This window comes from Cervus elaphus, chromosome 28 (assembly GCF_910594005.1).
Source record: "Cervus elaphus chromosome 28, mCerEla1.1, whole genome shotgun sequence".
NCBI lineage: Eukaryota > Metazoa > Chordata > Mammalia > Artiodactyla > Cervidae > Cervus > Cervus elaphus.
In genome coordinates, this window is record NC_057842.1 from 18,268,675 (window position 1) to 18,295,898 (window position 27,224).

General features: G+C 37.4%; 2 protein-coding genes across 2 annotated transcripts in view; both read right to left on the reverse strand.

Annotated features, from left to right (window-relative positions):
- Window positions 1-2,389: 2,389 nt before the first annotated feature.
- LOC122685275 (cytochrome c oxidase subunit 7A2, mitochondrial) lies at window positions 2,390-7,797 on the reverse strand. Its single transcript, XM_043889870.1, has 4 exons — window positions 7,647-7,797; window positions 6,396-6,485; window positions 4,159-4,243; window positions 2,390-2,592 (listed from the first exon to the last, which is right to left on the reverse strand). The coding sequence occupies exons 1-4, from the start codon at window positions 7,662-7,664 to the stop codon at window positions 2,534-2,536; spliced, it is 252 nt and encodes an 83-aa protein (XP_043745805.1). The 5' UTR covers window positions 7,665-7,797; the 3' UTR covers window positions 2,390-2,533.
- An 8,052-nt stretch (window positions 7,798-15,849) lies between these two features.
- TMEM30A (transmembrane protein 30A) overlaps window positions 15,850-27,224 on the reverse strand; it is a 38,006-nt gene continuing 26,631 nt past the window's right edge. The window contains 4 exon segments of the mRNA XM_043889869.1: window positions 15,850-18,522; window positions 20,965-21,171; window positions 21,788-21,931; window positions 22,946-23,033. Of these exon segments, the coding sequence (XP_043745804.1) occupies window positions 18,329-18,522; window positions 20,965-21,171; window positions 21,788-21,931; window positions 22,946-23,033 (633 nt within the window). The 3' untranslated portion in view covers window positions 15,850-18,328.

Genomic DNA, 27,224 nt, shown 5'->3' on the forward strand with positions numbered 1-27,224 from the left:
TGAGCATACACACACCAAGCAGAGGAACATGCAGTTGGTAAGGAACATGGACTTTAGATCTCAGGCATAAAGAGGAAGTGACAGATGTTAAACAGGTAGGTAGACTGCAAGTTATACGGAGAGAGCAATGTGAAATTGAACAACGGAAATGGAGACTGTACTGACCACCCTTTCTGGAAGACTGACAGGCCAGGGGGTGAAGTCTGCAGGGCACTCATACTTGCATACAATGCTTCCAGCAGTGCATTGAAGCTGTCCATCAAATTAAACACCAAGTAAAATGGAGTATACTGGAAAGACCATGAACTTGAAGACTTCAAGATAAACCTAGCCTTGAAGTCTTGCTATTTGTATCTTTGGGTAAACTGCATGCCCTGAGCTTTAGTTTTTCAGTGTAATTTCATCTAGAACAGCTAGACTACAAATGCAATTCTGAGCACAGTACTAACAATTTCACTTAAATAGATCTCCCATGGCGTTTATATTAATCGAGTATCACCATAGAATTTCTTCTGTTTAGTAGCAGATACTATTCTAAAATAGTACAGTAGCAGATACTTTCTTGGTGGCTCAGCTGGTAAAGAATCCACCTGCAATGTGGGAGACCTAGGTTCAATCCCTGGGTTGGGAAGATCCCCTAGAGAGGGGAAATTCTGCCAGTATTTTGCCCTGGAGAATTCCATAGACAACAGTTCATGGGGTCTCAAGAGTCAGACACAATTGAGCAACTTTCACTTCACTATTCTCAAAAGGATACTACGTGGTAAAGCTACAAAGGAGATTGGAATGACAGTTGTTTCTCAAGGGCACATTTTCAATACTTCTTATGAGCTCTGTTCTATGGACACTTAGTCGGTCTTTGAAATTTTCACTAATAGTCATCTCTCCCTTACTAAATGTTAAGTTCAGCAGGTAAGTTCACAGGCTTCTACCCAGCAAGAGATAAAGGCTCAAGAAGATACCAATCTGGACTTCTTTTTTGCTATACAAAATTGTCTTTCACATCATGTTATAAAAGCATTTCAAGTCACAGGGATGAAACTCTCCTCTGTACAATGCTGATTGCTATGAGGGGCTTCCCTCAGAGCTCAGTCAGTAATCTGCCTGCAAAGCAAGATACCCAGTTTCAATTCCTGGGTCAATTCCGGAGAAGGAAATGGCAACCCACTCCAGTATTCTTGCCTGGAGAATCCCAAGGACAGAGGAGCCTGGCAGGGTATACAGCCCATGGGGTTCCAAGAGTTGGACACGACTTAGTGACTAAACCACCACCACAATGCTGATAAATATAACTAGTTTCAAATTATCAGTGGCTGCTTTTTTTGCTCTGAATCATAGAATTGGACCAGATTCCATGCCAACTTCAGACCTTCCTCAGAATGTCTAACCATGTTTAATGTCTAACGATGTTTAACATTTAATGTCTAACGATACTCACTCCACTCCTTTTAAAAGCAGTGTTGTTAAAAAAAAAAAAAAAAAGCAGTGTTGTTTGCTGTTAGTAATGAGATTCTATAAGAAGCTGGGCAGACTCCTGCATTCAGTAGCAGGTTAGGTATATGGCCTGCCAAGATCTGACTTCTGAGATTCAAGGCTAAAACACCTTTTCTCAGGTACCTCTTGAGATGGATTTGTACAATAAGCCTCAATGTTTTAAAAGGCAAAGACAGTTTGGCTATTTCAGATTTGACTTCATTTTTCTAAATATATTGACTTTCTCAAATTTATCCAGAAATTGAAGTTTAGAAAACCATTACTCATAGATTAATCCTGAGGTCTGAAACACTTCAGACCCATCTTCATGAGTGTTACAAGTGCACATCTCGCAGAGGAGATGATAAAGTCTGACTCCTTCTGTTCCCCCCGAAGATTAACTATGACAGATGAACTAAGAATTTTAAGGAAAGGTACACTTCACATCATGGATTAAACTAACATGACAGAAGCCCACTCTGAGAGTGAAAAGAACAAATGCTGGATTATTTCACAACTACTCTAATAAAGCCTATTCTAAACTGTAGAATACATCCAATATTCTTAACCATAAACACACACAACTAAGAAAAAGAAAAAAAAAAATTGAACCCCATGAGCCAAAAATAGCCTGCTTCCACTAACCTCAGATACTAGCATATCCCAGGATACAGTACAGCACGGAGGAGGGAGAGGGAAAGACTCAAAGACTCTCCACGTGTCAAGCTCTTTTAGAGCTGAAGACCATCCCCTGTTGTAATCTGAAGCTGCCAAAAATAAAATGTCACTAAAATAATACTACAATGGCACTTTATATAACCTTATGACAAATGAATCATTTTCTGCTCCTTACCTAAGGTTTGTAAGGCGGACATTACTGGTATAATATATCTTAAAGTGATAAAATAAAACAAAGCATGGTAAAGACTGCTTTATTGGTGGCAGCTAGTACAAGTCAATAAATATTGATCCCCAAAGAACTCAGGTATGTATCAGATTACTGGTCCACAGAGAGATGAATGGAATTGAACCAACTGATGGCTGGGAGGATAAATTGAAGTCAATCCTGCTTCTTGGGAAATGAAGCCACAGCCAGTTCATACATGGCATATGCCGTTCCTGAAAAATAAAAAGAAACAAAATAAGAACTTAAGAAATTCTGAGGTTTAAATGTATAAACTCAATATTCCAGCTAAAAAGTTGTAAGGTAAAGGCAAACTTGGTATTAAGACTACTTTTATGAGAACATACAAAAATATTTTGATATATGCTGACAAAATTTAAAATATACATGTATACACACAAAACACATTTAATATAATTTCAATATTAGTTAACTTGTATAGAAAGTATTAGACACAGCAAAATAATGTATTTGTTAACTTAATGGCATGTAAAAATTTTTTAAATAAAATTAAGAACATATAACCTAAGATTGCCTGAGAAATGCTAAGAACTGATTCAAAAGCCAAAAGAGGTCAAATATCCAAAGCCTTCCCTGAAGTGTATCATCAAAATAAAACCAAGGAAGAGTGACCTGCAATTTTTAAATAATCAAATCTGTAAGGAAGAATTTCTAATTTAGGACTTTACCTTAATAAAGCCCAAATGTCACCTCTGGTTGTACATAAACACCCCTTCACCACATTCAACTCAAGTCAAAGAAGGAACCTTGGCACAAGTAAGGCGACTTTGTGATTAGGGTTCAATTAGCTATTCCACAAAGAAGTGATATTATCTTGGGTAATTAACATAACCCATTCATGGACCACAGCCTGGTCTCAGCAAAGGGGCTTGCATAATTCAATGAATCTATGAGCCAAGCCACACAGGGCCACCCAAGATGGATGGGTCATAATGAAGAGTTCTAACAAAACGTAGTCCACTAGAGGAGGAAATGGCAAACTACTTCAGTATTCTTGCCTCCTCCATGAGGGGAGCCTGGTATGCTGCAGTCCATGGGGTTGCAAGGAGTCAGACATGCCTTAGCGACTAAACAACAACAAAATTAACATAACTTCATCTTTAAAAGGAGGACACATTACAGACTTAATACAAGGGTTACAGAAATCCATATATGTGGCATTCTTATCAACAGAATGAGCACACAGTAATCACTAATATCCTTTTCCCTTCTCCCCTAGGGAGGAATCATTCAAATTACTAACTCTGCTCCTAGAATACCAATTTGTGATACTCCATTGCTAATACTCAATAATGGACCCACCCAGGTCACAAAAAAAATATCAAAGCGCTTTACATGCAGTAAAAGAAAGTACTGTGTTGCACATGGTTTTATTTCCATCATAAATACGTATGTACATGGTTTACATGTAAAGTGTGTTTCTGTTACACATCACAGTCAAAATGCACAAGAACCCCTATTACAGGAGAAGGGCTTTGACTCCTCCAAAGGCCTGCACAGCCACCAGAGGCACGTTCCAAAGGCCACCTCTATCACAAGATAATCATCAAACTTCACTGGCTTATTTTTTTTAAACTCACTAAACTGTTCTTATACAACGTGTATCAATCATCTTCTTGAGTCACTGTATGAGAAGCAATTACGACCTCCGGTTTTGGGGACAGGCTGCCCGTGTTAAAACACTGGCACAGTGAGAGCAAAGACGCTGTCAGCTACCCCTACTGTGACTCTGCTATAGAGCAAGCATCCCACCAACTTACCACCAACTGTGAGAATCATGGTGGCTCTGTACAGGAGGGCATCAGCTATGCCACCCTTTAGATGCACTGGCATTCCATTATCCTCCTAGGATAAATAATAATAATTAATGCATGTGCCATTTGTTTCCAACTAAATGAAAAAGATTCATCCATTCATATGAAAGTAAGTGGCTTTTTAGACACCTGGAAGTGAAATATCTTAAATATCAAAATTAAAAAGGACTGTAATTTTCCTGATTCTTTCTCTACTGCAACTACTTTTAAAATAAAAACTCCTAAAAATCAACATTCTTTATCTTTTAAAGTTAATTTCAGATCTAAAAAAGATGCTCTTTTCAAGGAAAATATAAACAGTAAAGCTGTGAAAATATATTGAGTTGATCAATTTTAAAAATGCAATAATCATCAAACTTTAGATTTGGTTATAGGGATCTTCCTTCCCTTAAAAAATGGGGAGAGTGTTTTGGTTTATAACCCTAAATTACATCTTTAGTCCCCCCATCCAGCACCAGGCACATAGTAGATATTCTATACATCTACTAAATATATTTTATTTTTTGTAGCATACAAGATAGAACTTTTTTAACCATTTAAAATTTTCTTTATGAAAAACCAGAGATCACAATAAAACAAAAAATCACTAATAACCTAACTACTTATAAAAGGTAAACTGCTATGTCCCATTAAGTCTTTCCTCATGAGAAATCTACTATTAACAGCAAAATACATATCCTCAATTTTTTAAAGCTTACATTGTCACAGCTTCTAAATTATGCACATACTTCTTTAAAACATGAAATGAGATTGTGCTATATAATGATCACACAATTTTTCACTCAATACTTATCTTAAAAACCACTGTTAGTCCATTTAAACCTACTTTGTTCCTTTTAATAGCTACATAGCATTCCACTGTGTAAAAAAATGTCATAATCAGCCAATCCTTTATTAGTGTGTGTTTAGGTTGGGATTTTTTAATATTAAAATCCCATAATGAATAATCTATTTCCTATTTTTATATATTTATGCTACTATTCTGTAGGAAAGGTCCTTTTTTTATGTGTGATTTTTAACTTTTTGGTCACGCCTCACAGCATGTGGGATCTTAAGTTTCCCAACCAGGGTTCCAAGCGATGCCTTCTGCATTGGAAGCGCAGTATTAACTCTGGACTGCCAGCAAATTCCCTATGTAGGAAATATTTTTAAAATGGGAGTCCTGGTTCATAGCATATGTAATTTGTTTCTAATGATACTTTCAAACACCCTGTAAAATTTCTGTACCAATACTACAAGCTGGCATGTATCAATGAACTGTAGAGGAATATACATATCTCCCATACCTGGCTATCATAACCTATTTTAAATCTTCTAAAATTTTGACAATCAATCAGGGGGAAAAAGTAGCAACTTGTCATTTTAATTTGCATTTCTTTCTAATTTATAGCTCTCTGTAAAATAAGGATATTGACTTTTCATTAATTTTAAAACTTTCCTCTCAATATGTCACTAAGCTCTTGTAACCACAAAACATTTGAAACTTTCATGTCACCAAACCGTGCAATTTTTCTCCTTTACAGCTTCTAGCTTTGTAAAGACTTTCTTAGGATGGCTCCTAAGATTAAACCTGAATTGTGGTAATCATTCACGGATATATTAAATGTAACAATGTACACCTTAAGTAAAAATCAGGTACAACCTAAACACATAGAATTTTTACTTGTCAAACATACCTCAGTAAAACTGGAAAAAATTCTCCTATATTAACTTTTAGGTTTTTTTTTGAGGGAGAAGTATTTACATCTAAAATTAATCTTTTATAAAATACAGAAGGGATGTAACTTTACTTTCTTCATAAGAGTCAGCCAATTTTTCCAGTATCAATTTACTGTATTCTTTCCCCACTAATATAAAATACACCTTTAACATGTATCAAGTTTCTAGGCATATATTTGTTCTGTTTCTGAGCTCTATTTGTCCACTACTGTGCAACTACCCCAAAGAGTACCAACCCAAGGTGACACCTCCAAAACGTGTCCTGACATTTACCCTTCGCCCCTCATTTCTTCTGCTGTCTCAAAGGCCTCCTGGTTATAGCAAATGCCCAGTTAGCTATCAATAGGCAGTTTCTTATTATTCGTTTGCTAATACAGCAAGATCGCTAACAAGCAGATTTACCTCCTATCTCCAACTTTCAGTAATCTAATTTTATAAGTAACACCTATAAAATACTTCAATACCTGAAACAGCTTTTGTTTCTCTGGAACCTTATTTTCAAACTGCCTGCGTGAAGCAGTACTTATGGTCCTCTTAGCAATCTGACGGAGAGCCTGAAATTTAAAAATCCACATGTTAGACCTAGGGCTTAAAGAAACCCTTAACCATTTCTAATCTTTAGTACTACGGAAAAGTGAAACTGACAGTTAAAACATATCTGATTCGTCAATAAAAAAAGCTATAGACAAGCACTGAGGTTTTCCTCTTTGTTTCCTGTCCACTGAATTTTACATTGCATTCTGAATTACCAAATATATTCAATAAGTAATTCACGTAGATTTTGAGTGAAAAAAATCATGACCTTTACCTGAACTGAACCAGTAACAATATATGAGGAAAACATACTGATACATAGATATTATAAAAATAAACAATGGTTACAAAATAACACTAGAATCAAAGTTTTCTATTTACTAATGTAACAGATTACTAAAAATCTATTAGTTGGAATCAAATAAACTGGCATGATTGCTATTTAATTAAAATGCTTCCCTCATTACATTTTTCCTCAAAAGTCAATAGGGTACAAATCTTTTACAAGAGAGACTTGCATTACATATTCAGTTGAATTAAAACAAATATGCACTCCATTTTCTAAATTAAAAATAATATATTGTGAAGATCAAGTCTTACTGGATAATTACCAAAGAAAACGATCACGGTTACATTTTCCTTTTCTTTCTCAAAATTTGGGGAAACTATTTCACATGCTCAAAGTCGGTGGAGGGGTGAAGGACACTGCAGAAAACCGCCTGGTGATAGCAACACGACCCTTCGGCCATGAATGCTCCTGAAGTCCCACCCAAAACTGAACAGACTGTTTTCAAACGGCCTTCTGACACCCATAAAGCCTACAGCCACTGACACTCAAACCTTTCAGTATCACAGGATATAGCTTTCCGAGGCTTCCGGGTATCAGAAACTTCCCACCTGGACCCTCAAGACCAGGGATGGCGACTAAGGGCCCCAGGCGTGGAACGCACAACCTCCCGTCCCCTCCCAGGCGCCTCCTCTCCCTACAGCGATCCAGCACAGCTTGGGGCGAGCGGGGTGCACGGAAGGGAGGGAAGGTCAAGCGGAAAGGACACCGACCAAGGTGACTTCCGAAGCCGCCCTCTCCCTTTCTGCCCAGCAGTTTTCCGTCGTGACTATCCAACTTCCGCTCCCAACTCTTCCCCCCCTACATCACCAAGGTTAGCCGAGAAGCTCCTCACCAGAAGATTCCGCAGCATCTTGGCGCTCGGTTACTGCCCACCAACCGCGGCAACTGACCACCAGCAACGAGAACTCCACACGCCGGAACCGGAACTACCTTCTGGCCTTGCGCAAGCGCTCGGAACCCAAATAGTTCCGGGAGGAGGCGGGGCCGGCGCTCCTAACCATAGAGAGCGAAAGAGAGGGCGGCGGCCGTCTCTGCGCCTCGGCCTCTTCCCTGAGCGGCGGGATGGCCCGGGAGTTGAGGCTGGGGAGACACAGACGACTTTTGAGACCGGAGAAGCAAGCAGTGAGGAGTTACGTCCTCTTTTTAACTAGCTTAGATAAAATTAATGTGAGGCCAGGCTGCGAAAGAAAATTAGTGTGTGTATTTTGAACAAGAAGGCGTAGAACGCTGAGCAACCTGGTTTGGCTGGATAAAATACGAAACAAAAAGGGTTAACTCCTCTTACACGGACACAGTCAGTTTTGTTTTGTTTTCCGCTGTCGTGAGAACGTTACTGTTCCTTGAGCTGAGAATGTGCTGTGCAGAGCTGCGTCGGGATACCAGTTTTTATCTTCCTCTACCTTTGGATGCTGCGGAACTCCCCATTCATGAAACTCTCCCACAGGGTCGCGAAACTGTGGAAGCTGTTCGCTTGTTTCTCTGAGTCTGGGAGAACGCTGAAAAGAGGGGGAAATTTTAATTGGGGGGCCAGAAACGAGAGGGCAAATCTAGACTCTTGGGGCTTGCTGCCTCAGGCTGGCAGGGCACCTTCCGTGATTGGACTTGCTAGGCACGGCAATTATCGTACAGGTAGCTACAGGTAGCTTAAATAACCCCACATGGCAAGTGCCCACCCCCACGCGGCTATAAATAAACAGCTACCCCATATACTACAATAAATATCTGTCCACCTTTTCACAAACATAATTATCCCACTGTCATTTCAAAAAGAAAGCTTTGATATATGGGTTCAGCTAGGTAAATGTGTAGATAAAAGTAACTGAAATTCCTTCTAGTTTTTAGGGTTAGACCCAAGTTACTTGTTCCCAGTTATTTTCCTCACCAATTTTAATACCCAATTATTTATTAATTTGTGTATTTATAAACTATGAATAACCAGTTCATCTCTTGCCTAGATTGGGACGGCAAGGGCCTGGTTTATTCTCTACTGTGAATTATGCACTGTAATCAAATACTTGAGCATAATTACCAGGGGCCAACAGCTGGGGGCATAGCAATCTTTTAATGGATTGTCTATAATTTGTAACTGTTAAAGTTGTATATGCTCCTATGTTTTCTCCATTTAGCCAACTGGATAGTAATTAAGAACAGAGATTATGTGAATTTCTTACCAGTCCCCTGGGACTGCTTAAAGGAGGTAGCCTACTAGCCAGTAGATGAATTAATGATGTATCTAGGAGATTTACAATTTTGTCCAAAAAGAACCAAAGAGGAACATAAAATAGAATCTAAAGTAGATGTAGATCCTTATATTCATGTCATTACAATTTTCCCCTTATTAATGTATCATTCCATGAACATATAAACACATTCCCAAATTAAACAAATCTCATATGAGTTCAGTTACCACAAATTTCTCTTCTCCACCATAAAAACAGATTTCCTTATACTTTCTTCCCTTACATTCCTAATGTTTTAAACTATCAATTTTCCCCTTTTCCATCTGTTGGCTACATGTAACACAGTAGATCATTCCCTCACAGTATCTCTTCAATTTTTAATTTGGAAATAAATCATATAGCAGTACAGTATTAACATGTATGGTTCAAAACGTGATCCCAATGAGACTTTCACACACTCCTCCTTCAGTGGTTCTATTTCAGAAGCTGCCACTATTAGTTTCCTTTCTTTGATCCTCATCCTCTCAATTTCTGAATTTCAGATTACAACTTCTACATTCATTCCCTCTTGTGATTTCATCCAGTGCCATCAAACATCATTTGTGTGCAGCCAGCTTTCCAGTCTTTCCCCTTGCACTCCAGACATCCCTACTTAGATGTCTAATGGGCATCTCAAACTTAAAACTGAATTCTTTCTACTCCTTATTTCTAAGCTTTCTCTGTAATTTTACATCAAGCCCCAGACTTGGGCTTTTTTCTATCATATCCTGTAACTAATCCATAAGAATACCCCACTGGCTGCACTTTCAAAACAGATGAATCTGACCACTCCTTGTATCCCCACAGCTACCACCACTCGAGGCCAAGCCAGCATCTATTGCTTGCCTCACTGCAAAAAAACCCTTTTAAAATGGTTTCCCTGCTTCTACTCTTCCACTCAATCTGTCTTCCACACAGCAATGATCCTTTTAAGGACTTAGATAATGACTGCTTAAAACTTTTTCTTCACTGTTGTATCCCCAGCACCTAGAACTGGCATGTTAGAAAACACTCAGTAAATACTGGTTAAGTGAATAGTACACTGTACAAAACAGCGAACTCATTTTACTGAGTATAAAAATTCACGAAATCCTTCTTAATACTTGTACTTTCAATCATTTTTCAGTCCCAGGGTCCCTCACTCATCATCCCCTTGGCTCTGTAACTGACTTTCCTGACAGAAAAACACAGCTGAAATTTGCCTGGGTGCCTATCAAACTTTAATTTTCCCAGGCACACTTGAAATTTGTTACCTGATTTGTAAGTTCATTCTCTGAAGCAGAGTATTTATTTTCAAAATAGGTTCTTTTCCAAAACATCAGTTTGGGGTTCTTTTGTAATATCACAAAATTATTAGAAATGGCTCTTTCATTGAAAATCTTTCCTTCTGAGAACTCTAGAACTTCATAAGAGAACTGGCAGTATGCTATTTAGATATGTGGAAAATCTGAGGTGGGTAATGGTAAATTTAACTTTTGCTGTAAGATACTTTTCTGGATGTAGATGTGAAAGTACTAAATGAAAAAATTTCACAGTTACTGAGGAAAAGTTACCAAATCACAGTTAACTCAATCTTCCTTTTTCTTTAAAAAAAAAAAAAAAAAGACAACACTTACTTTCATCCTGCCTAGAGCTCCTCTACATAAAAAGCAGAGGAAAGCCAGAATAGAGCTTTGTGTGATTGGGATGTATTTTAACTCTGGAATCACCCTTAAGCCACTTAAAGCTTTACAAAAAGAATGTAGCAGAATGGCTTCATGTGAAGTTTAATGTATTAAAAACTACTAGCTTGATAAAAGATAGATATAACTTCATATTTTCTTTGGTTATTACATAAGAATCAGGAAACATTTGGCTGTCTCTACTACTGTATTATTTTGTTATTAAATAATTTCTCTAACTGCAACCTGCAGTCTTTTCATCATCAAAGTTAGGGACTGGGCTAATGACTTTTATCCTTGGATCTAAAATCCTATGTATGAAAAATACTTTCATAAAACCACAATATAAGTTCACTCCTATTGAACAATTTGTTTGCTACCCCCAATAAATTATTATTATTATGAAGGTTAACACTTTGTGATGTGCTCATGGGATAACTTTAAACCCCCGACCTTTAATAATTACAAAGATAATACACACATAAGAGTAAATTATGATGCAGACAGAATGACTTTCTGGTAACTGATATAGGGTTGCTACGGGAAACTCAAGGAAAGTTGTGTTCATTCGGAATGTTTTTAAAAGGCTGAATTTGAGCAAGGTCTGGTAGAATTAAATGGGGTAAAGATTAAAAGTCATTTCCACACTCAAGGCAAGAACATGATTAATAACAGGTATAATAATCATCAAGCATAATCTACTACAGGAACTGTAAAACAGAGGCCTGGATGGGAGTGAAAAGAGAAAAAAAAATATTACAAGTTAAGAACCTGGAAGTTAGAACCTGGATCTGTCATTTAATAGTAATCTCTCTCTCTTTAGTTGCTAAGTCTTGTCCGACTCTTGCAACCGCATGGACTGTAGCCTGCCAGGCTCCTCTGTCCATGGGATTCTCCAGGCAAGAATACTAGAGTGGGTTGCCATTTCCTTCTTCAGGGGAGCTTCCCAACCCAGGAATCGAACCTGGATCTCCTGGATTGCAGGCAGATTCTTCACCAACTGAGCTATGAGGGAAGCCCTAAACAGTAATATGAAGGAAGGCAAATTTCACTATTTATACCTGTTTATCTGTAAAATGGAGATACTAGTACCCATCATCAAGTGGCTGTGAAGATTAAATGATACAATTCAGTAAATGTGAGCTATTATCACGAGAAGAAATGCTGGAAAGGAGATATGGGTCAACAGAGAAAGTATCCAGGTAGAAGGCATAGCAGATGCAAGGCAAGGCAGAGGAAAACTGGTGAACAGATCTCTTGGGGAATGGCATGCAAGTAGTTTGGTTTGGTAGGACAAATGGAAATGTGAGGCAACAGTGGAAGACAGGAGATTTTTAATGATGAGTTTCAGATTTTATTCTGAAGGTGTTTGGGCCACTTAAATTAAGGTTTAAATGGCAAATGCTTTAGAATCAGAACTCTTATCTCAAGATCATTCTGGCAGTAGTGAGAAGGCTGGATTGGATATGAGCTACTAGCACAAAGAGTCTATTAGCAGGCACTTGAAGGGAATTGCTACCCACTCCAGTATTCTTGCCTGGAGAATCCCCATGGACAGAAGAGCCTGGCAGGCTACAGTCCAAGAGGTCACAGAGTCAGACAGACTAAGCGACTAACACATTACAGTAATCCAAGAAATCCAAACAAAACCTGATGTCAGCAGCAAGAGAGATGTAGCTAAAGGAATGTAGGTTAGAAGATGGGTTAGAGAGTCAACAATGAGGAAGCACCTTCAAAAATTAACAGAATGTAGTGATTTATCGGATTGGGAAGTTGGGGAGGTGAGCAGATTTCTGGCTTAACTCATAAGATGGTTGCTCATACCATTCACCACATCAAGTAATGTAAGAGAAAGACCAGGCTAGGATGGGATGGGCTCAGCTGATTTGAAAAAAAGTTGTTCACTGAGTGCCATTTTTCTATACTTTGTGCTAAATGCTTATCATCTATCACTTGCCTTATTCTTCAAATCAAAATCTGCCAAGTGGGTATTAAAACCCCATTTTACTGGCAAGGAAATGATAAGTAAATGATTTAGAAGATTAAATTATCTGAAGATACAGTTTATATATTTAAGAGCCAGGTCAGCCTGATTCTAAAAACTGTATAATTCTACAGAATCTTTCAGACGCAGATTGACAGTGAAGAAACCACAGTGCAATAGTGGGGCAAAAGGCTAGCTGAAGAGGTATTGAACTGTAACTTCCCTTTTACAAGCTTCGTTGTGAAAAAGTGAAGACAACAGACCCCAGGGATTATTTTAGACCACTGATTCAACTATTATTTCACATGTAATTGTAAAGCTATTTTTTTCTACGTTTCTTGTCCTTGAAACAAAGGACAAGAAATGCAGAAAGTGGCATATCAGTCTTCACAGTAAAAGTGGTGTACGGTAAGTTCAATCCTCTTCCACATCACCCTTTCATAGAAAAGCCTCTGACGTACAGATAAGCTCACATTAATTTAAAAACACAATAAAATCACCAAAATGTACTTCAAGGTGGTTCCAGTTTAAGATAGTGGATTGGCCCCAAAAGTTTGCCACTCCAGTAAAATGAAAGAAAAGGAATTCAAAGAGATACTTTTAGTTTTATCACCTTAGATGAATCTCAAAGGCATTATGCTGAATAAAATAAGCCAGCTTCAAAAGGTTACATATGAATACATTTATGACATCCCAGGAGACAAAACTATGGGGGTGGGAAAAAGATCAGTGGTTGCCTGGGTTTAAGGGTGGAGGAATGGGTGACTAAAAAGCTGTACAGTAGAAAGGAGACGGGATTGTGGTACTGCTCCATACTCTAAGATGGCTACACAAATCTATACATGTGTTAAAATTCTCAAAACTGTTCAAGAACAAAAAGTAACGACTGTTGTATGACAGTCTAAAGGACATTTTAAAAAAATACAGCCTAAAAAGATGGAGAGGAAAAGGAGACAGAAACAGAAAATTAATTTTAACAGATTTCTGGAAAACAGAAAGGAGATGGGATATGGCTGGGCAGGACAGAGGGAGCCACTATCTGAAGGGACTGCAAGGGGACGGATACCACTGAGAAGCATGTTGATGGGTTCCAAAACCCCTGAGAAGCTCAGACTTGAAAGGAGAAGTTACAGCAGAGTGGAGTCAAGGGACCAGCCTGAAAATGAGTAGCTGAAAACTGTACACAACAGAATGGTCCGATCCCTGAGATCTCCGCCCCTCTGCCTCTCGGCCAAAGACCACCTCCCACCTCCGTCAGGTCTCCCACAGGCAGAAGACAAGAGTTTTTATCTGGAAAAAGTAATGGGAGACAGCGAGATGGACAGCATATACAAACGGACAGGCATAGTAGAAATATGTGAAGTGGAAACAAACTGAGAGGGCAGACAAGGCAGAAACAGAGAGCTCAAAGCAGTAAGAGACAGATCCTCTTTCAACCCTTCCTTTTGCAGAAGACCAGAGAATTCATCCCGAGAAAAACTGAACAATCCCACAGAAAAGGCCTCCGGCCGAAGGACTGACAGTCATTCCCTAATGCAGTGCTTCTCAAAATTCAGTCTACTTACAGTTGCTGACCTGCCAACCATTTATTACTCGTCTAAGCATTTTATCATGAGCAGGAACAAATGATGCAGAGTGCCAGTTTTGAGTAGCACTGTGCTAGGGAGACCGTCATTTGTCAAGCACTAGCCCACAAAGAGCGAGCTTTCAGTGAGTTTTCAGGGTCCATTCACACACAATAGGGTGCTCAGACTAGCCAGAAGTATGAGGAAATTCACCTACATGAGTAAATTAGGCCACAGCAGATCCAACACAGGAGGGTGCAATAAGAGCATGGGGTGGCAGCTGTGTAGTTGGCCAAAAAACCACCAGTACAGACGGGGGAGAAGGACAAATGCAGGACAGACCTTCCTAGCAAAAACAGGGGATCGGGTTATCCGATATTTGGAAACAAAACCCATCAAAAGACTAGCAATGAGAACATGATGGACCTGCCAAAGAAGCTGGAAAAATTAAGACAGGCTTCCAGAAAGTTACATAAATGTTAAAATGTAGGATGATTCTTAATTCCAGGAAAAATAAAGTATACATCTTGGTGCTCTCCTTTGCTCTACTGTATACAGTTATTTTTAAAGTCATAGTTAAATAATAGTTAATGTGTTTATTAAATATTATAACTATATAATAGGAGAAGGGGAGGTATGTGTGTTAGCTAAATTGTCAGGTAATAGCATCAAGAAGAAAATAAGGTCTCAAGTTATTAAATCAAGCAATAGTAGAACAGGCATGTTATTTATATACACCAGATAAATACCAAAAGTAACAACTTTTGAAGTCAAAGTGATCACCCCTAGAAGGCAAAGCTGGGGCAGGTTAAGATGCTGTTTTTCATCTTAATGCCTTCAGATGTTTTTTTAACTGTGTACCGTTACTTTGATAAATTTTAGATATATAAAAGAAAATAAGGTCACCATGGTCTGACTCGATTTTAGACATATTTATTCTGAAATTTCAAATAACATTAGGGGAAATATGATTTTTATGTTTATTAAAGGGCATGGGCAAGAAACTGGCTCTGATACAACTTTGCCAGATTATCCAAATACTATATTTATGCATCAAATTCTCCTTGAAACAGCACTTCCTTACTCCCTCCATCCTCCCCTCAAAGTAACCATGTTCACAAAGAACAGAATCCTGCAGCTTACCCAGCAAAGGACGACAGAGTAACACGAAGGCGGTGTTCCCATGAAGACAGGGGGTGAGAGGCTTAACGGCAGCCATGAAGCCCACCTCTCGGCTGCTCCTCCTTCCTAGTCTGGCTTTTCATTTCTTATGCCCCCTCCCTACCTTCTTCATTATTTTCATCACCCTTGTCTCCCTACCAGTTTTTCATTTTCTGTTTACCAAAAATCTCCCTTGCTCTAATACCAAATCCAGCCTGTCTGCCTATAACCACTTCCTAGGAAGAACAGATGCTGTTCAGTAATACAGATAACATCCTGCAATTAATGCTGTCAGAGTGACCAATATACACACAAATGGCAATCAAATCTAGGCATGAAAATGTTACAACTTGGACGCATTGAGCTTGAGCTAAAATTCAGAGCTAAACATTAGCAACAATACTGGGGCACTGTTACTTTAGCAAGACACTTAAACATAGCAAAATTAATTTTTTTCATTTTTATTAATACAGAATATACTAACAGTAAGTTATCTTTCAATATAATCAAGGTTACAAATAAACTGTTACTAACCCATAAACAATTAACAGTCACTTGACTCTTCTCTTGGTTGAATAATTCTCTATTAGGTAGTACAGTTATTTTTACCAATTTATTTTTAAACTGTTTTATGATTCCAAAGAAATTTCTTAGTCTTTACTTATTAAATAATTCCATCAATTGGGAACTTCATATATCACAATTATTTCCAGCAAGTTAATGCATTCTTCAATGCCTTCTACTCAACCTAGTTGTCTTAAAATGCATTCTGATTCTTTGAAAGCTGAGTATGACATCAGTGTTTCCAAAAGGTGAGCATAAAGCCCATAAGAAAGAAATGTTTTCCTTCCTTCCCCCAGTCACAGAGGCCATATGAGTGTTCCACATTCTTCATATTTAGCAACAGGAATCCCGTACAACTCAAACGGCAGCAGACAAGGGAGAACTTAGGCCATCAATGTACTTGTAAAACAGATAAAGCTCCAAATATATTCTAAGATTCCATCTTCACCACAGATGACAAAGGGTTGGAGAGGCTCTTCGACTTTTCTGTAGCAGCAATCCTGGTCCTCCAGTTAGAAAAAGAGACACAGGATGGCAGTCCTTCTTAAACAGCACACACTCAATCTGCAAATACTGGGAGAAGTCCTCTCCCCTATTGATATATCCCCAAAAATATATTGCCATGTGCAAGAGGGTCAATTATCAGAATAAATAACCATATTCTGAAGGACTGACAAAAACAAAGAATAGTTTTACACAAAGAATACCCTATGCACTCAGAAATTTCAGGATAACCATACATTAAGTACCTCATGCAAGTAATATTCTGTTAAGTATGAACTACAAGTTCTTTTAACAATGAATTTCATATTGTACAAAACTTAAGTGTGGCACATTTCTACTATTACCATTACATTATTTTTTTTAAAAAATGTAGTCAAAATTGATACATTACACAGACCTTTTGACTGAAAATATAACCAAAGGAAACTATTACAAACTCTTAATTCAAACAGGCGTTTTTCTATACAAACATATGAGTTATTTTAGTTTAAAAAAAATAGCCATTTCAATGCAATTAAGCCACCTCTGATTAAGACATACATTTCATGCATGTGAAAAAATAAGTTTACATTCAAGAATCAGTTCCATAGCAAACAAATTACAGCATTTATTCAAGAAGGAATATTAAAAATAATTCCAGGTAATAGAAAATAAAATAACTTCAAGCATATATATTATAATTTATCATGTACATACTCCGAAATCTCCAGAATTTAATTAGGAAATTTAAAGAATTTCTTTTGAAAGTATGTCTTAGAAAAACCAACCAAAACAATTGGTGCCATAACTAAAGAGAATGTCCATACACATCCACATTTGACCTACATGTAAAAACTGGATGAAATATAGAGGAAATAAAGGTTACTGTTCTCCAAAATCTCTGCAATATAATATTAGTACTTAGATCAAAACACTTACCTGCAAATTAAAAACAGCTTGAGGTATTTCCAATGCTGAAGCAAATTTCTGAATGTTAAATACCACAAGAATGAAAACAGTCTCCTCTGAACACTTATACCTGGTTTACAGTTGAGACAGAAGACAAGGTCTGCCAAGAAGTTTTCCCATCTCACCTATATCCTTGGATCCCTGATGAAGTGTAAGCTTCAAGGGAAATGGTCACATGTAAAAACAGCAAGTAAGATGAGTTTCCTGATTGCAACATCTTAGCCAAAATGGAAAGTGGAATTTTAAATTCTCCTGAGACCCACCTGACCTCTTCAGACACAAGCATTAATTCCTATGCTAGACAGGTTAAGCATGTCCTCTGAAATCAAATCTAAGCCTGACAACTGTACTGGATAAGCTGAATATAGGAATCACCTCAACAAAGATGGTACTTTAAGCCTTTACACACGACACATGAAAATGATGAAGTGTTTTATTTAGATTTGGTCTCTCTTCATCTTTTTGTAACTCTGGATCCTGAAAAGTTAGCAAGTCGTTATACTCATACATCTTGTAATCCCTTTCTTCACACAACAGGCACACATATACAGTATCACATGTCAATATATTATCATCAACACAGCATAAACATATAAGCAGCAGACGCGTTTCACATGAAAGAGGCTCTATGCATCACACAGCCTGTCCCAACAAATAAAAAAAACATCAGAATGCCATTTCAGCAGTTACAGTGTTGATATGATCAGTATAGCTAATCTGTTTTATACCCGTCATATGTTTTCATAAGTCATCCATAAGGAAGAAGCAGACGACAAAGACTGCTTTTGAAAAAATGTTATGTGCCAACTTCAGAAATGACATACTAACCAGAACATAGCATCTGAAAGCTAGGGTGAATAGGACTGGCCTCGATGCACATGCAGTGAATTTGTTTTCAGAATATAAAATTAAATGGTAATGTCAGCAGTATTACTACTGTTTCTATATTTATGATTAATTACTAGCAGTACAACTCCCAGAAGAAAGGAGATGGATCCAATAGCGATGTAAGCAATCCCCAAAAATGGATTTTTTCCTCCCATCCATGAAATGGTACTCAAGATCATCCGCTTCCGTCCATCAAATGAATGTACAGGGTAATCTGAAGAGTGTATAGGAAGACATCCATGTCTTGTTACTTGATTTTTAAAATACAACTTTAAAAGTTGGCATTTAATTCCTTGTAATTCATTGGTATAATTCTATGATAGACACTTACTCATATGTTCTAAATCACAAAATAATTATATAATTATTACCCTAAAGGATTGATTTCACAAACTGTTAGTAGTAGAAGCCAATATAGTTTAAAAGTAAAAGCAAGTAAATTTAAGAGTTACGTAATTTCTCGTTTCTCAGATATTTCTGTTCTCATTACACAGGAAGGGGTAAAAGGTCTGTAATGTGAAAAAAAAAATATTTCAGATAAACAGCAATGAAACCCATAGAGGAAAATGAGGTGAACAGACCAGGAGAAATGGGAAGAATGAAGGGACTGGGGCACTTTTTGAGCACTGAGCTCAAAAAGCATGTGCAGCAAGAGTGTCGTTATGAGAAGGTGGGAGGACTTAGCACAAGACAAAAAGCAGGACACTGAAGTTTTACATGGCGGACTTGGATCAATGAGCAAACTCACAGTGTGACAGAGTCAGGGGCTAAAACAGTGGGAATGAAGGAAGAAACGGGACATCGACACACTGGATGAGCTACATCCATGGACCAATCCCAGGATCCTGGCAAGAGTTAGGGCAGAGAAGAAGACAGAACTAAGTCCCTAAGCAAAAGGTTCACAACTTCTTCAGACGCATCTTTTGAATCAAGTGTGAGAGTTCCCATCTGTTTCTCCAGCTTCTGTAGCTCCCCAGCCTGAAAGACAGGCCCTGTGACTCCAATGGGAGGCTCAGTTCTACTAGTTCTTAAATCAATCCCAGCCCAAGACAGGAATGATTATAAGAGTTCTAACCAACCCAGTACTCCATGGGATGTGGTATCAAATCATCCATGCTAGTCTCTCAATATCCCAACCCTAAAAACGGGGCTTCTGCCTTGATTCCAATCTCTAGTTCCCACCTTAGACTCAGTTTTGATAATTAACCCTTGATGTTTGCAGGTCTCATTTCTGTCTTACTGATTTTCAAAACAGTCTCCGTTTCTCCTACAGTTTTCTTGGTGCAAATTATCTGTCAGCCAAGAAATCCTGAGTGCTCCAAAGCCTTCCCTTTCTTGTGCTGTAGGCTGCAGGCAGACCTCTACTTTGGCTATAGCCTCAAGACTGTTCTCTCTACCAGCACCTAAATTGAGTCTGTTTGTCTAAAACTGCTGCTATGTAGGCAGAGTTTCAAACACTTGGTCACTTTCAGTCTGTTACTATCAGGTCACGCTCAGGTGTGTACTGAGGTGCAAAATCAAAAGACTAAGGATCCAAATAGATCTTTACTTTGAAATGAAGTCTATTAATTCAACCATTTATTAATCTAAACTGAAACTATATATTTAAAGCTAACTTGGGTTATGAAAAATCAAAAATGTAAGATCAGCAAACATTTAAATACTAATATCTGAGCTATTTTTATCCATGATATATATATACAAGCAATGGGCTAGAGATTAAAAGATATAAGGACTTTGTTTAGAATAAAAGTTAGTGCCCAATATTTCTAGCTTAGGAAAGACTCTGCACCCAGGATGATATGGACAGTTCTGACTACTTGAGTGAACCAGCCTGGGATGCAGCCTACAGTGGCGGTTGATGATAAAGTCCACAGCCTTTGGAGTCAATAGCCTGATTCTGAACCCTGATTTTTCTACTACTTGTGTAATCTCAGGTAAGTTACTTCAATGCTCTATGTTCCTGTATTCTTGTCTACAACATGGAGATGATACCTGTCTCACAATGCTTGAAATAAATAATATATGCACAGTATTTAATATAACTCTGACATACAGTTAGGATGAAATAAATGATATTTAACAGCACTTAAAAGTCTGCCTAAATTATTAAGGTAGAACAATACAGCTAATGATAAATATGCTTTGGTACTATAAACAGAATAGTTATAAATAATTATGTTGATATGAAGTAACAAACTCATTAATTTTTAATATCTAAAAAAATATTGAAAAAATGTTTAAAAAAAAAATACTGAAACAGCCCAGTACCAGCACCACTTATTTGCTAAGCACTAGGTACACTTACTAGCCTTTGCACTAAACTCAATTACAATCTCTCTTGTAAAAATATCTTAACTTATTAATAAATCTAACACTACAGTTTAAATAATTTACCAAGTAATATGGGAACCCCTGATCACTTCACTTTTTCATCAAATAATATGCGTGAATTCTAGTCCAAAGTATACAGAAATTCAAGACGTTTCTGGAAGAAACAAGTTAAAAGAGACTTTCTCATACATATACACACACTCTTATAAAAATGCAGTGAGCAAAACTAAAGTACAAAGTAGCATGCCACATAACTGAGACAAGGTTGGACTATACTCCTTTCAAATTCTTTGAATCTGTGCACATGGCCAAAAAAGGATACTGTATGTGATATTCAAATAGTATCGTCCAGCTGGTAATGTTGGATGTAAATCATTTTTCCGCTCTATAAGACGATATAACTTACGAAAAGTAGGTAATGCTGCAGTACGCATCCAAACAATAAAATCCTCATTTATGAATCCATTATTATCTTCGTCAGAATCCAACATGTAAACTGGTTTAACCCAGTTTACTGGCTTTGTTGTACCTTAAAAAGGAGATGGGAGTGGAATGGGGAGACAAAGAATTCAATTTTATTAAGAGTTTCACTGAAAAGTCACACTCTAATAAAACAAAGATACACAATATGAATATTTTCCCTATGTGCAAAAATAGAAATACAGTCATATTCTAAGTCTTAAAATCTAAAGAGAAATCAATTCCTCACAGAAAACCTTAACAAATAATTACAAAGATTTGATTGATAACTCAATTAAGAGATTACTAAAAGTAGGCTACTGAGTATGTACCAAAAGGCAGATGACTTAATGCAAAGATATAATGGTAAGAAACATTACATTATGAAATAAAGGAGGCAAAGAAACAAACAAAAATTTGGACTTATAAAATTTAAATAAATACTTGTTTAAAATAAACTTTGTCACAACTTTAAAAGATTATAGCTAAAACATGTAGAAAAGTACCAGAGAAATTCAAGATGAACAGTATGTGTTTCCTGTAGAATTTTAACACATTAGAACATGCTACATATTTTACCTAACTTGACATGAAGAAAAGTTGTTTAAAAAACCATAAACTTTTTAAAGATACTAAAGACTGAAAATTTACAGATTATGTTTTAAGGGATAGCAGTAATACTCTACCTTTGAATCGTTCTGCTAATGGGTCTGTTCCCGGGGGATTTCTGAATTTTACATTTTTATCTGTCCACCAAGCAATACCTTTCTTTTTCAAAGGAACAGGCATAAGATCAGATGCATTGCCAACCTGAAACAATTCTAGTGTATCTGGTCACAAGAAAAGAGAGATATTACTAAACATCTACTGAAAATCCATAGTAACAGCTTTACTCCATGAGAAAGAGGATCTGGTATTTGCTTCCCAAAGCAGTTTTAACAAAGCAGGCACATGATGTGCATCTGCTCATGGTTATTTACATGCGAATTAACTATGGTAACTTCATGATCCTAGATGAACTTGCCTTCCCTCAATACAGTTCCAGGTCATTTTCCTACACGGCTAGCTGGTATGTGGTAAGGTCAAATGTTTTAATCTTAACACAAATAAAGCAAGTTACAAGGTAAATTTGCCTCTCCTTCTATTCTTTAAAAAAAAAATACATTGCTAAATAGCTTCTGGCTTACCAAATTCTCTATCTGCACTGTTCAACATAGTAATCACTGGCTATATTGCTACAGAGCCCTTGAAATTATGGCTCATCCAAATGAATATGTTTTGTAAGGATATAATATACATCAAAGGTTTTATATAAAAAATTAGTATGTAAAATATCTCACTAATAACTTTATATACTGAACATCACTTACATGCTGAAATGATAATATTTGGGGCATACTGAGTTTAATAAAATATTATTAAAGTTAATGTAACTTGGTTTTTATTGTTTTTAATGTGACTATCAGAAAACTTAAAATTATATACATGTCTCACATTTATGGTTCATATTATATATTCGTATCAGACAGTGCTGTAGCCCCTTTTTAATGGTATAAATATTCAAAGTTGGTTTATCATATACGAAACCAGAAGTTAGCAGAATGTCTCTGCTTCTTTCTTCTCAGAGACAGAAATTCATTCTTAAAATACAAGAATTCACAAAAGAAAGTCATAAAGCATTCCAATATTCCACTGCATAACTAATACTATATATTAAAGCTGTTGAATTTTACAATTTCATGTTCCTGTTCAATTGCTAAGTCCATTCTTGTTTCTGTAAGCTTATACAAATATTCCTAACTATAGTATAATATATATAATCTTTGTTTATCTCTATATCATACCATTAAACATGCTGTTGGCTATAGCCCCACAAGGAGCAATTGGTTTGTCTTCATTTCTTCGATAAGGCTCACACTCCTTACTGGGATTCTGATATTCAAAAGGAAAGAAGAGAGGAATTATTACCCAGGCCTCTGAGAGATCTATTAGTTAGCCCTAATTACTGATTAAAAATGCAATGCCTACATATTTCTTATTTGCAATGCATACAGAGTGTCTATACTATAGACAAACTATAAACAAACCACATTTAACTATACAAAAAATATATTCCTTAACATTATTGCTTTATAACCTTTCTTTGCATGTATTTTGTCACACAGATACATGTCAAAATGAAATTTTAAAACATCTTCATACCAACACAGAAATCATAACTACAGTTTTCGACCCAAGAAAAATTGAGAAGCCATCTATTGTCAATCCAGCTATAACATAATGAAGGGAGTCTTAAACTGGAAGTAAGACTGGAGCTTCTAGTTCCAACTAATGTACTGCGTAACTTCAGGCAAGCCCCTTGACTTATCTGGGCCTGACTTACAAAACGAACATGTTCAACTAGATAATTTCAAGTTCTGTAATTTGGAGTTAAATCCTCAAATTAAATCCTGTGGAAGGAAGGAAGAGAAAGCAGCGAAGAGGGCTGGCTGATTGGAGAGAAGGAAAGAAAAGAATTCCCAGAATATACCAGTCTTCTCTAAATTGTGCATCCAGGTTAAAGAAAACAAACATGTTGGCAAGGCAAACAGCAATTCACCTGTCCTCCAGATTCAGTTTTGATTCAGTCCCTACTGAAGATCTCAAGGAAACATGTAAATTGTAGAGTTAATCTAGAGATTCTACCAAGTCTAACATGAGGTATATGTCTGAGTTATTCTGCAACTCCAAGGCCACAATAGGCCATGTCTCAAAACACATAAACAAACCAAGATAGTCCCAATTTGAAATTAACTAGAACCTAGTGTCCTAGGGCTATTCCATTATCACCAATTTTGTCATGTATCTACATTCTCATTGGAAAAAGAACTACAGGAGTGAAAAAGACAGGAGAAGGTTAAAGAAATGTGGCAGGAATTTCATAAAGTCTCTTTAATATTTGACTTCTCAGCTTTTCGGTCCCTGTGCCATCTACATTCATAAAGTTATTATTCTAAGGCCATGAAGATAGACAACATATAATTAGCCTATTATTTGATTGTTTTGATGAAAACTGTGATTTCAAGAAAAAAAGGTAAAATAAACTCTCAGTGTAACATATATATATTGTAACCACGAAACTCTTGGGGGGCGAGGGAGGGAGTGGAATAGCAACTTCATTTGGAAAACCAGCAGAGAGAGGAGATGGTGGACTTGAGTCCTGAAGAACTGTCTTCTAGCTACTAAATTACTGAAGAAGTTTTAAAGGAAAATATTCACTACCTAGTCATCAGGTACTGAGCTAAGCAATGTTACATACTTTGTAGTAACTGGCTTAGAAAAACCATTTGATGAGTACCAAACATGTACCACATACCATGAAAGGTGCTAGAAAGGGCAAAATGAAAGAAAGAAAAAAAAAAGTCTCTGCTTCTCAGCAGCTCACAATGTAACAAGGGAAACAAACCCAAACACAACCAACTATAATATGAAATGAGAGCCATGATAAAAGTGTCTATATTTATTCCATATATATTTATTAAATGCCTCTCATGTGCTGGGCACTGTAGAGGTACTTGGTACATGTTGATTAAAGAAAGTCGTGCTCCCTGCTCTCATGGGCCTGCAGTATGGTTGGGAAGACAGAAGATAAGTAAATAAATGATACGGGGAAGTCTTTCTCATGAAAGTTAAGACCTGAAGAAAGTAGGAGACAGCCACGTGAAGAGCACATAGGAGAGCCTGAAGCAGAGAGAACAGTACACGCCATTTAGAAAGAACCTGGTATTTCTGAGAAAGTAAAGGGGGAATGTAGTTAAGAGCGTGGGCAATAGGAGAGTCGTGCATAGCTCAGATCATCCTGAGTAAACAAACCACTGAAAGATTTTAGGCAGAGAAATGGTATTTATGTTTTTTTAAAGATCACTCTAGCGTTACGTAGAAAACAGCCTGGAAAGGAAGAGAGAGAGTGGATGATATGGGGAGACTGTATTAAGTAAAGTATGAAATGAAGCATGAACACAGCATGAGTGAAGTACACACGGAGAGAAGTTATTCTGCATCCAGAGACACTAAACAGCAGGCCTGAGATGAGAGGAAGGACCTCCAGAGAAAGAGTAAAAACCACAATCTGGACAAATGAAATGTAAATGCCCAAATGGGCAGATTACGTGTGTCACCAAGCATAGTTAGGTAACGGTATATATGGCCTAGGGTAGCCAGGCCAAAGGTACATTAAGAATAAAATATAAAACCAAAGAGGCTGAAGTGGCAAGCTGACATCACATTGTGAAGGGCCTTACGTACAATGTTAAGTAACCTGGACTTCAATCTGTTTATTCTGAACATCTTTAAAATTTTTGAAAGCCATCTGGTCTTAAGTCATATATTTTGGTCTAGTCCAGGGATCAATAAATGACAGTCTGCAAACCAAATTCAGTCCAGGACCTGTTTTTGAAAAAGTTTTATTGGAACACAGCTACACCCATTCACTTAAGTACTGTCTATGGCTGCCTTCATTCTAAAATGGCAGAGCTGAGTAGCTGCAATGGACTACATGACCTGCAAAGCTGAAAATGTTTACTACTGGCCCTTTACAGAAAAAAATCCTTAGTTGAAAAACTTTGCTTGAAGCTTGGAAGAAAAGAATCTCGGCTTCTTTTGCCCTCCGTGAAGAGTGTATCTACATAAAAGAACTGTAAATCAATCACCACTTCTGGGTCTTCCAACATACACCCAATCTATGATCCCAATCAACAAATTCTGAGTACCTGGTGTGTCTCACAGAACATCACCTTCTCTGGACTTGTGGATCTCACAACATAAACCCCTACATGGACTGGTCCCAATATGATTCTAAACTGCATTCTAAGAGAGTCACTGTTTTTTTTTTTTTTTTTTTGAGAGTCACTGTTTTTAAGTGATCCTTAAATTACTGTGGGACTCCCAAGGCTTGCTGCACTGGCACCAATAATATAAAATACTTGGGCACCAACCACTACAATGGATGCTGAACAACAGTCAGGAACCTAAGATCACCTAGTCCATAGATTGCCAAACCCAGCTGAGCATCAGAAGGGGAGCTTGTTAAAAACAGACATTTTAGAGCTCCAACCCTATAGACGTAGACATGAAAGACTTAGGAGTAATTCTGGACTCTCTATTTTCAAAAAGCTCCTCAGACAGTTTTTCAGTAACCCACTCTTTGGATTTTAGAACTTAGGTGTCCCACAGGGTAAAAAAGAGCATACATGTTTGATTTTAAAACATAATCTCAGAAATTAAAAGTAGTTTATTTACATATTCCTACCCAGTATAATAATAATGAATAAACCCAAACAGAACAAATTACATTCCCAGAATGCTACATTCATCAAATCCCATTACAAACTGTCTGTGGCTTTTGTTGTCTAGTCACTTACTCATGTCCAACTCTTTACAACCCCATGGATTGTAGCCCACCAGGCTCTCTTGAGTCCAAAATGCAGTTCTTGGGTGCAATCACAAAAACGACAGAATGATCTCTGTTCGTTTCCAAGACAAACCATTCAATATCACAGTAATCCAAGTCTATGCCCCAAACAGTAATGCTGAAGAAGCTGAAGTTGAACAGTTCTAGGAACACCTACAAGACCTTCTAGAACTAACATCCAAAAAAGATGTCCTTTTCATTGCAGGGAACTGGAATGCAAAAGTAGGAAGTCAAGGCAAATTTGGCCTTGGAGTACAACATGAAGCAGGGCAAAGGCTAACAGAGTTCTGTCATGAGAACACACTGGTCATAGCAAACACCCTCTTCCAACAACACGAGAGGAGACTCTAAACATGGACATCATCAGATGGTCAGTACTGATATCAGACTGATTATATTCTTTGCAGCCAAAGAGGAGCAGTTCTATACAGTCAGCAAAAACAAGACCGAGAGCTGACTGTTGCTCAGATCATGAATTACTTATTGCAAAATTCAGGCTTAAATTGAAGAAAGAATGGAAAACCACTAGACCATTCAGGTATGACCTAAATCAAATCCCTTACGACTATACAGTGGAAGTGATAAATAGATTCAAGGGATTAGATCTGACAGACAAAGTGCCTGAAGAACTATGGAAGGAGGTTCGTGACATTGTACAGGAGGCAGTGATCAAC

Bases quoted from the DNA above. Each gene is read 5' to 3' on its own strand.
- LOC122685275 (XM_043889870.1), bottom strand. The intron at 4,244-6,395 runs GTATTGAAGTAT...TATTTATCCTAG, and splicing joins AGAAACAAAAGCTGTTTCAG to GAGGATAATGGAATGCCAGT. The intron at 2,593-4,158 runs GTAAGTTGGTGG...TTTATTTTTCAG, and splicing joins CATGATTCTCACAGTTGGTG to GAACGGCATATGCCATGTAT.